Source organism: Pelodiscus sinensis, chromosome 1, assembly GCF_049634645.1.
Source record: "Pelodiscus sinensis isolate JC-2024 chromosome 1, ASM4963464v1, whole genome shotgun sequence".
Taxonomy (NCBI): Eukaryota; Metazoa; Chordata; order Testudines; family Trionychidae; genus Pelodiscus; species Pelodiscus sinensis.
The window spans coordinates 118274719-118285753 of NC_134711.1; the positions used below are offsets into that span (position 1 = coordinate 118274719).

An 11035-nucleotide genomic window follows, 5' to 3' on the forward strand; every position below is an offset into this window, starting at 1 on the left:
TACATTTCTATCACTATTCTACATGTCAGGTATGATTAGGGCACTTAAAAAGTGAAGTCCCATTGACTTTCAATAGAAACTGAAGGCTCTCTAGCGTTCTTGGGGCAACTTTTTCAACTTGATCTAGAGCAGTGCAACTTTTCACGGTATTTTGACTCCTTGGTGGCCTCTGCAAATGGGACTGAGGCTGACCAGGTTATCGTCTTCTTATATGAAGAGCATTTAGGGGCAATCCCTATAGTCTTTACACTGGCAAATCTCCCTCTTGGGTAGCATGCTTTGACTGCATAGGGACTGTGGGATCAGGGCCCTGTTACCTACTGACCTTTACACTTGGAGAAGGAAATCCCCCCCCCCCCCACCACCACCACCACCCCCTGTGCGCCTGTAGAGGCTTGGGCTCCAGAACAGCCCCCTGTTCTGCCCCTTTGGGGTGGGGGGGAACCAAAGTTGGGGGCTGTTTGCAAGTGTTTGGAGCGTGGGAGAGGGGCTGTGATCTGCCCCCCTTGCTCTGCCCTGCCCCACACACCGCTCCAGCACCCTCCCCTTTACTCCCGCACTTCCGCCGTCACAAATCACAGCTCCTTGCGCCAGCGCAGGGGCAGTCGAGCATCACTGGGGAAACCGCCTGGCGGGGGCGGGCAGGGAGCGAGAGATCCGCTTCTGGAGCTTGTCCTGCGCTGCAGCACCGAGCCGGCACCGGCCTGTCCCCGGCGGCCGGACTGCAGGGCTACTGCCGCCGCCGTCCCGGTGCGGGGTCCGGCTGGGATGCGGCCAGGCAGCGCCCGGCGCGGGACCTAGCGCGCCCGTCCTGCTCCGGCGTCTGGTAAGTGCCAGCTTCTCTTCTGGGGCCCCGCGCTGCCCCTGCGAGCCCGCCTCGCCGCCCCTCCCCGGCACAGAGCCGCCCAGGTGCCCGCGGGCGCCGCTCTCCCGTGCCAATGAAAGGGCCCGCTCCAAAAAAGGGGGCAGTGGGACTCGCAGTCTGCGGGGGCTAGAAAGTGCGGGGAGAGGGTGCGGCGGGGGGGATGTTGTGGTTGCTGTGAATTTGCACATGTATTAAGCAGGGCATGGTATTCATCAGGAACATCAGAGCAAAAACCAAACAAAAAAGAACTGGAGTTTTGCTTTCCCCTGTCCAACCAGCCTGTCTGCCTCTTTCTTTCTTTCTTTCTTTCTTTCTTTCTTTCTTTCTTTCTTTCTTTCTTTCTTTCACGCATATTTCCTGCAGAATAAAACACTTGTTTTATTTTTCATTGTTATGATTTGGAAGGAGACAAGACGGCTAAATCCCTCCTTTTAAAGTAACTTGCTCCCTAGCACAACCGGTGGTTAATACTTTCCCAGCGAGGGGATGTAGTACGTTCCCACACGTCTCTGTTTTAATGTGAAATACATGATGGGTTGGAACTACACTGTGCAAGCCCTTCTTATTCATGTTAGTGAGTAGCATACCAGTTGTCTTACAGGCTCCAGTAGAGCTATTTAGAAAGGCTCAGGCAGCCCTTGTTAAACAAAATTCTGCAAATTGGTAAGCATGCAAGTAAGACTGACTTGCCTGAGTACTCCCATTCCATGGAGTAATCACTTACATGCAGTTGCTTGCATGGTTAAGTATCTCAGTAGGATCTGGAACATTGTTTACTTTGGTCCACAGCTATCAGGCGTTTCAGTGGCTTTGCTCTCTAGCAATGTCTAAGATAAATCACTTATAATTTGTTTTAGGATTTGGCCCTAACTGCTTTTTAACAATCACAGTCTAAAATGAGCATATAATAGCACTGTAGAATACTATTTCAGTGACATGTAACTCAACAGCTGTTCCCACGGGGGCCATCTACTTTGCATGCCTATCCCTTTATTGTCTGGGAAAAATGGAAAAGAGATGGCAAACAAGATCTTATTTTTCCTTTCCTCAGAATGTAGGAGGACAGACAAGGGACAAAAGGGAGACCAGTGGAAAAGCACTTGTGTCCTGCTAGGTGGACTATGGTGGCAGGAAGATGTTGGCAAGGAAGAGTATTATCCCTGAAGAATATGTGCTGGCACGGATTGCGGCTGAGAACCTTCGCAAGCCACGCATCCGGGACCAGCCCCGCAAAGCTCGTTTCATCGCCAAGAGCGGGGCGTGCAATTTGGCACACAAGAACATCCGGGAGCAGGGGCGCTTCTTGCAAGACATCTTCACCACCTTGGTGGACCTGAAGTGGCGCCACACGCTGGTGATCTTTACCATGTCCTTCCTGTGCAGCTGGTTGCTCTTTGCCATGATATGGTGGCTGGTGGCTTTTGCCCATGGTGACATGAATGGTAGCACAGAAAACTGTATAGGCAGTACTGACTGGACACCATGCGTGACATGTGTCAGGTAAAGTACAATAGGAGGTATACGGAATAGCAATGATGTAAAACTTGGCTTTGGTTTACTTGAATTGTACTGTACTGCATAGACAACTGAGAAGTTTAATGTTCTCCACTAGGTTCCACCAAATTCTACAGTTCCATCCTCCTTTGCCCCCCCACCACCATCCCCCAAAACCCCACCTCAGAATTCTTTGATGCTTTATAGGATCGCCACAATCTGACAGTACAAAGACCCTGCAATTTTTCATAAGTCTCTACAGTCTGTTGATAACTTTCCATGCCAGTAAAGATAGAGCCTGCTTCAACAAAGTAGCCCGTAGGTGAGTGTTGTAGATGGTTTAGTTCTGTCTACATCAATTGGCACCATCTTGAACATGAAATTAATTTCACACCATGATACAACAAGAAGGCTGTGTCTAGACTACATGCCTCTGTCGGCAGAGGCATGTAGATTAGACACATAGGCAAAGTCAAATGAAGCCGCGATTTAAATGATCGCGGCCTCATTTAAATTTACATGGCTGCCGCGCTGAGCCGACAAACAGCTGATCAGCTGTTTGTCCGCTCAGCGCGCTAGTCTGGACGCTCCCCTGCCGACATCAAAGCCCTTTGTCGGCAGCCCCGTTATTCCTCGTGGGATGAGGTTTACCAGGGCTGCCGACAAAGGGCTTTGATGTTGGCAGGGGGGCGTCCAGACTAGCGCGCTGAGCGGACAAACAGCCGATCAGCTGTTTGTCGGCTCAGCGCAGCAGCCATGTAAATTTAAATGAAGCCGCGATCATTTAAATCATGGCTTCATTTGACTTTACCAAACAAACAAATCTACATGGCTCCGTCGACGGTGCCATGTAGTTTAGACGTACCCGAAATGGCTTAGCTCAAGACCTATGTTTTAGCTTCGGAAAATCAGTCCAAACGTCCAGAGATAACCACTGAATTTGCTGGCTTGTCCAACTTAAGAGGCTTGATTTCCAGAAAATGGAAAGCATCTGGATATTAGGCTCTTTTAGATGTCTTTAGTTGGGAAGCCAAAACATGGAAGTACCCAAAATCATTTATCTGAATCTTTATTAGTGACTATTATTTCAATTATAGGACAAGTGCTGTGACATTCTGCATCAGTGTTTATCTCAGACAACAAGAACTGCTGTGTAAAAAACTAGCTCGGTATTATGATAAGGGCCACAGGTTTGGGTTATTTTCCTTTTACTACCCACACTTTCCAGAACACCAGCCAAATGACTGATCAGGAGGGAATTCCATATATACACAGTATGTTTGCAGACTCCAAAGAGTAAACATTAATAGGAGGGATGGGTAAGCAATGAGACCATTCTGTCATATGTGCAATGAGATCCTTGTTTATAGGACTCACTCTTGGACCAAAAACTGTCTGATTCACCACTGCTCTGTCGTTTGCACCAGTGCAAGGCAGTTGAACTATGCTACTGAATCAGAATGATTGCATTTTGCACACACTTTGCACTGCTATAGGGACCACAAAAGGGGCAGGTAGTGTAGAATTAAACTCATAATATCTGAACATCCAGTTTTATCTCCCGCTCTGTCTTGGTGATGCAAATGCCATAGCTGCATGTACAAAATGCCAAGAGGTGGTCTTTCTGGCCTACGAAGAGCCAGGTTCTCCACCCCTTCTCTTGTTTTATGCTGCTTTCCTAAGTGGAAGTGTTGCCCATGCAAGTTGGACTAAATTAATTGATTTTTTATTTATTTTTTAGGAACTGGCTGCAAGCCAGAGTTTCTGAAACAAGCAATTAGGGCTGAGAGTGCCTCTGCATCAGGCTCCTTTTTTATGGCATCTCCATTGTATTCCTCAAGGAATGGCAGGCCACAAACCTGCTCCTCTCAGGAGAGCTGCTCCGTTGGTTACTGAGCTTTCCGTATTTGGTCTGTGAGGCCTCGCCTTGCCTTTCAGCTTCAAAGCAGCAGCACAGCTCTAATGGACGCCTCTCCTATGAGACTTTCTTGCTGGCTGCTACCCCAAGATATCCCCTTCCCAGAGGACATTCCATGGCATGGAATGCACATGCACTAAAGTTCACACTGACTCAGTATTCGGTTTTTGTGAGGACTACGCACGATACTCAGCCTGACGCCAGCTGCGGGGAAGGAGGAGCGGGGGGGAGGGTTACAGAGCACAACAGCATTAAGCCAGGCCTCATGCTGCCAGACATGTCCCCAGTAGTCCCTTACACTGGGAGAATGATTAACTGTCTGCTTCAAGCAGTTTTATGGCCACTTTCTGCTGCCGACATGGTGCAAAAGGAGTGTGTCCACTCCAAGATTCTGGCCTGCTCTCTATTCCATCCACTGGCATTACCCTGGTAAGCCACCACCTAATCCTGGCAGCTACAAAACCCTATTGAAACAGCTCTGGTAAGGTCACTACATTTTACTGCAAGGGAATTGTGAAGGTTTATTATAACTCCCAGAAGTGAATGAAGGATTAGCATATCTTTTTGCTTCAGCATATGACAAAGAACACATGTCATTTGGTATCAGTAGCTGTGGTGTTTCAGGCCAAAAGGCAGACAACCATCTGTCTTCTAGTCATGAAAAGTAATTGACAGTAAATGATTCCGATCTATTAAAACTGGCTACCTGTTCCAAGAAAGGTATGGAACAAAAATACTGTCACTAATTTTTTAAGAATAGAGAAAAGCTGATTACCTGATCTTGAAATAAATGGAGACACCTATCTCCTAGAACTGGAAGGAACCTTGAAAGGTCATTGAGTCCAGACCCTGCCTTCACAGCAGAACCAAATACCATTCCTAACAGATTTTGTCCTATATTCCTAAATGGCCTGCTCAAGGATTGAACTCACAGTCCTAGGTTTAACAGGCCAATGCTCAAACCACTGAGCTATCCCTCCCCTGAAAGGAATGTTTGATCTAAAAGGAATATTTGATATTTTCACTTTATATACAGGCAGTCCCCGAGTTACGTGGATCCGACTTATGTCGGATCCGCAGTTACGAACGGGACTTTTCTCGCCCCGGAGGACGGGAGCGGCGGGACGCCCAGATGAGCCGTGGTCCTGCCGCCTGTGTTCTCTGGGGCGAGAAAAGCTGCTCCCCGTCTCCTTGGTCTGCTGGTCAGACCAGGGAGAAGCGGAGCAAAGCTGCGGAGGACGCCCGCAGCAGGACAGCTGCGGAGCTCCTGGGCTGTCCCGCTGTGGGCGTCCTCCGTGGCTTTGCTCTGCGTCTCCCTGGTCTGACCAGCAGACCAGGTAGACGGGGAGCAAAGCCTCGGAGGCTGCCTGCAGCGGAACAGCCACGGCACGCATGGACTGTCCTGCTGCGGGCGTCCTCCGTGGCTTTGCTCCGCGTCTCCCTGGTCTGCTGGGGGGCGGGGGCGCAGCTAGTGCCCCCTCCCCCCCAGCAGACCAGGCTTTTCTGCCCACGACGCCTGGGGTAGAGCAGCTGGGGCGCTGCTGGGTTGGTCCCGCAGCGCCGCTCCTCGGCGCTACTGGAGCAACCCAGCAGCACCCCAGCTGCTCTGCCCCAGGTGTCCCCAAGTCAGCCGCTGCTGAAACTGACCAGCGAGTAAGCCCAAGGCAGAGTTGCTCTGCCCCCGGCTTCCTGGAATCAGCCGCTAATCAGTTTCAGCAGCAGCTGACTTGGGGACGCCTGGGGTTCTTAAGTTGAATCTGTATGTAAGTCAGAACTGGCATCCAGATTCAGCCGCAGTTGAAACTGATCAGTTACAGCAGCGGCTGAATCTGGACGCCAGTTCCGACTTACATACAGATTCAACTTAAGAACAAACCTACAGTCCCTATCTTGTACATAACCCGGGGACTGCCTGTAGTAATAATAATTAATAGCCAACATTTTCATATTGGTGTGCCTAAAGTGTGGCTCTTAAACCCATATTAGACGTCTAACTAAAAGCTTTCTATGTAACTACAATGTGGTGTTGAGAGACACCTGGATTTGAAAATTGTAATCAACACTTAGGGTGTGTCTACACAGCAAAGTTATTTCAGAATAACAGCAGTTATTCCAAAATAACTATGCAAGCATCTACACAGCAATTCCATTATTTTGAAATAATTTCAAAATAACAGATGGCTTATTCCGACTTCTGTAAACCTCATTCTACGAAGAATAATACCTATTCCGAAATAGCTCTTTTGCTATTTCAAAATAGCCCCTCATCAGGACCATTCTAAGTTATTCCTTCTGGGGCTCTAAATCGAGATAGCATGTCTGCATTAGGGAAACCTGCCTCAGACTAAGTTTGAGATTTCCCTGCAGTGTAGATGTTCTATTTTGAATTAAGCTATTTTGGAATAACTATTGTGCAGTGTAGACGTAGACTTAGAGCATATAGGTTTTCAAAGTGCTGCATAACAATTAACCACACCACTCTGTGGTAGATAAATATTGTAATCCTACCCATTTTCCAGACAGGAAAATTGTTGCCAAAACTGAAATGGGATCAGTGACAGACTTGGGATTATTACAATGAGGAGTTCCCTGGCTTTTACTTCTGTGTTCAGATACTAAGCTTGCTAAACCACAGTTTCTTCAAGGACTGAGTTTACACCATACAAATGTGGATTCTTTTAAAAATGAATAATTTTTAAAGGAAATTGGAATATCAGAAGTTACAGCCATACACTTTACTCTGCATGCATCTGAATATTCATCACCATATTAACCCTTTCACTAATTCCATTAAATGCGACATTAACTCCTTCATACCTGAATTCTTTAAAATGAAATGCCCAAAAAACCAAAACAAAACTCACAAAAACACACCACTTTGGTGGTGGCTTCAAAGAATGAAAAGTTTTAAAAAGCCCCTGGTTTTAAAAACACTCATCAAATTTTTATTAGCGCCTGTGAGAATTCAGCAGCCTCATTTCTGGAAGTCACCTTCTTTAAGGTGAGTTTTCTCTTTCCACAGGAAAAATCTCCCTGATTTTGCATGTGCTATAAAACATCTTAGATTCTCTCCATGACTTTTGGTCCTCTAGTATTTCAAAGGACTCTTCTCACTTATCCTGAAGACATAGTCAAAAGTTAGTTAAAAGTTGATCAAGTTTTGTTCTTCCAATCCAAACCTGAAACAAAGGATGGTTCAGCTCTACCTTTGAGGAAAGGCTAGATATATTTCATTAACATAGACCTGTTATGTACGTAGATGTTACATCTGGGTGAACTGTAATATATGAAAGGGGTTGTTGCCATATTAATTCTTATGCATCAATATCACATTCCATGTGTGGCATGTCCAATAAGTCGTTCATATGCTACTTACATAGCATTCACATATAAATTGCAAACCTAGAACCATATTTAAATTGTGCAGCTGGCCTTTATTTTGACAGTGAACTGAGCTGCCCCCAACCTTTGGGACATGAATGGAATGAGCGTAACGGCCCACTGATTTACTCTCACTCGTGAACAGCATCATTGCTGCAGGAGCCATGTTTCTAGGGGTTTCCCCTAGTATGACTGTCCCCAAAGTCCACTTTGGGGGTTAAAGGTCAGAGGGAAAAGTAGTGCAAGTTAACTCAGGCTATACTAACTGCACAGCTTCCCCTCTCTGCTTTGGAGACAGGGAGAATCTAGACAAGTCAATCATTTCCCCCACTCTCCCTTCTCCATCTCACCACCAGCTCTGTGGAGTTAGAAGGTGTGGAGCTCCTGAGACAGAGGTGCCACCGGGTGGGAGGAAGGAAAAGAACACTCCAAGAGCTCTTTGCCTGCTGGCATGGAGAAGAATGGGGACAATTAGGCAGAGAGGTTTGGTGAATTGTCCAAGGCCAGAGAGAGACCCAATGACACTATGCAGAATTTCCAACTCTCAGGTCCGTCCTTCGACCATTAAACAATGGCTCTTGTTCCCACGAACGCTGAGCATGCAAAGTGCCATTGAAGTTCATGGGAGTTTAAAATGTGCAACAACTACAAAAATAAGCCCTTTACTTGCTTTCTATCCAGTGTATGCATTCACTTTTCTATTTTAGGTGTTTAATGAATTAACTGTATGTAACTTTCTCTGTAGGTCTTTCACTTCTGCTTTCCTCTTCTCCATTGAAGTTCAAGTGACCATTGGTTTTGGAGGCAGAATGATGACAGAAGAATGTCCCATGGCCATCACCGTCCTGATTCTGCAAAACATTGTGGGTTTGATTATCAATGCTGTCATGCTGGGCTGCATATTTATGAAGACTGCCCAGGCTCACAGAAGAGCAGAGACCTTGATTTTCAGCCGGCATGCGGTGATTGCCGTTCGGAATGGCAGACTTTGCTTCATGTTCAGAGTGGGAGACCTGAGGAAAAGCATGATCATCAGTGCCTCTGTGAGAATACAGGTAGTGAAGAAGACGACTACGCCAGAAGGGGAGATCATCCCTATACATCAGCTAGACATCCCGGTGGATAATCCCATTGAAAGCAACAACATTTTCCTGGTGGCTCCATTGATCATTTGCCATGTCATAGACAAGCGGAGTCCTCTCTATGACATCTCTGCTAGTGACCTTGCCAGCCAAGATTTAGAACTTATAGTGGTACTTGAAGGAGTAGTAGAAACCACTGGCATCACCACGCAAGCAAGAACGTCTTACATAGCAGAGGAGATCCTGTGGGGCCACCGCTTTGTGCCCATTGTGACTGAAGAGGAAGGTGTGTACGCGGTTGATTACTCCAAGTTTGGCAACACGATCAAGGTAGCCGCTCCGCGGTGCAGTGCTAGAGAGCTGGATGAAAAGCCTTCCATTCTCATCCAGACTCTTCAGAAAAGTGAACTGTCCCATCAAAACTCCCTGCGGAAACGCAACTCCATGCGGAGGAACAATTCCATGAGGAGGAACAACTCCATGAGGAGGAACAACTCTTCCCTCCTTGTGCCCAAAGTACAGTTTCTCACGCCTGAGGGGAACCAGAGTGTGTCCGAAACATGATATATAGCCTCCCATGAGGATGAGCCTCTAATAAAGGATGAGGCACCACAAACTTTTCTAAAGAAACAGATGCAAAATAGAACAGTACTGGAGCTATTTATTCTGTTACTTAATGAAAGCATCACCTAACAGCAATAGGAAACACCATAGCACTAGGCATATTCGTTAATGAATATTGGCACAGGAAGCATGCTTCACTCATGTAATGTATTTTATATTCATATGTGTTTTAGTGGTATGTTAGATTTTTTTTCCTCTAAAGGAAATCCATCTGGTGCCTTTCTACAGATTGTCATAAAATGCATTTTATTTTTTATTTTTGGATTACATGCTGTCAGTGGGCTGATGTTCAATAGCTCTGTGCACCCCGATTCCAGTTATTTATGTGGGATGTATTGCCACTCATAGAGGATCTGTCATGACCTTTGGTAAACTGTTCCAATGGTTAATTGCCCCGACTGTTAAAAATTATGCCTTATTTCCATTTTGAATTTGTCTAGCTTCAACCTCCAGCCACTGGATCTTATTATATCTTTGTCTGCTAGACTGAAGAGCCCACTAGCATATATTTATTCCTCTTCTAGATTAATATAAACTTTAATCAAGTTACTCTTTAATCTTCTCCTTGATAAGCTAAATAGACTGAGTTGCTTGAGTCTATCACTGAGAGACATGTTTTCTAGTCTTTTAATCATTCTTGTGGCTTCTCTCTGAACCAATTTATCAACCTCTTTCTTAAATTGTGGGCACCAGAACTGGGAACAGCATTCCAGCAGTAGTCACAGCAGTGCCAAATACAGAGATAAAATAAGCTCTTTACTCCTACTCAAGATTCCCTTTTTATACATTCAAGGATCATATTTACTGTACTCTGTTAGCCACATTTTTTGTTTTGCTTTTTTTGGGGAGGAGGGGGAAATTAAGTAAAAAATTCATAAACAGTTTCCCATTATCTTTCAATTTATTCTGATTAAATTTTTCCTCCCTGCTAATTTGCCTCAGAATTGTTTTCAGCTTTGTGAAATTGGTACTTTTAAAGTACCAAGTTTGTGTTTCACAAGTGTGTGTGTGTGTGTGTGTGTGTGTGTGTGTGTGTGTGTGTGAGAGAGAGAGAGAGAGAGAGAGAGAGAGAGAGAGAGATTCACAAATGCGTGTGTGTGTGAGAGAGAGAGAGAGAAAGGGAGAGAAATAAGTATAACTGGTTTGGACTTTATATATCCTGGCTCCACAGAAGTTATTGACAAAACATCCAGGCTACATCTACACTGCAGGTTTCTTGCGCAAGAACTGTTTTGCACAAGAGTTCTTGCGCAAAAGGTCTTGCTTTTGCACAAGAGCGTCCATGGCAGTGTGGACGCTCTCTTGTGCAAGAAAGCTCTGATAGCCATTTTAGCCATAGGGCTTTCTGGCACAAGAAACCCCTATTGCCTGTCCACGCTGCCTTCTTGTGGAAGAGCTCTTGTGCAAGAGGGCTTATTCCTTGTGGGGAGAGGAATAACTCTTGAGCAAGAAGCCCTGTTTTCCGACGCTTTACTGTAAATTTACTTGCGCAAGAACATGTGTGCAGTGTAGATGCTCTGTAAGTTTTTGCACAAGAACAGCTGTTCTTGCGCAAAAAGCCTGCAGTGTAGACGTAGCCCCAGTGTACAGCCACACTACAGAGGAAGAGTGAAGCTGCTGGTGTCGATCTTCCAGGGTTCAAATTAGCAGGTCTAGTTAAGATAGTTAAGA

At 46.0% G+C, this 11035-nt stretch overlaps 1 protein-coding gene across 1 annotated transcript; it reads left to right on the forward strand.

The window, feature by feature from the left end:
- Nucleotides 1-546: 546 nt before the first annotated feature.
- On the forward strand, nucleotides 547-10294 carry KCNJ8 (potassium inwardly rectifying channel subfamily J member 8). Its single transcript, XM_014572613.3, has 3 exons — nucleotides 547-826; nucleotides 1917-2365; nucleotides 8404-10294. Exons 2-3 carry the CDS (start codon nucleotides 2001-2003, stop codon nucleotides 9302-9304), a joined length of 1266 nt encoding a protein of 421 aa, XP_014428099.1. The 5' UTR covers nucleotides 547-826; nucleotides 1917-2000; the 3' UTR covers nucleotides 9305-10294.
- Nucleotides 10295-11035: the final 741 nt, after the last annotated feature.

What these genes read in the sequence shown, in the direction of transcription:
- KCNJ8 (XM_014572613.3), top strand. Translation starts at nt 2,001, where the DNA reads ATGTTGGCAAGGAAGAGTATTATCCCTGAAGAATATGTGCTGGCACGG. An exon ending in CCATGCGTGACATGTGTCAG is followed by an intron (nt 2,366 to 8,403) that starts GTAAAGTACAAT and finishes CTTTCTCTGTAG; the next exon opens with GTCTTTCACTTCTGCTTTCC.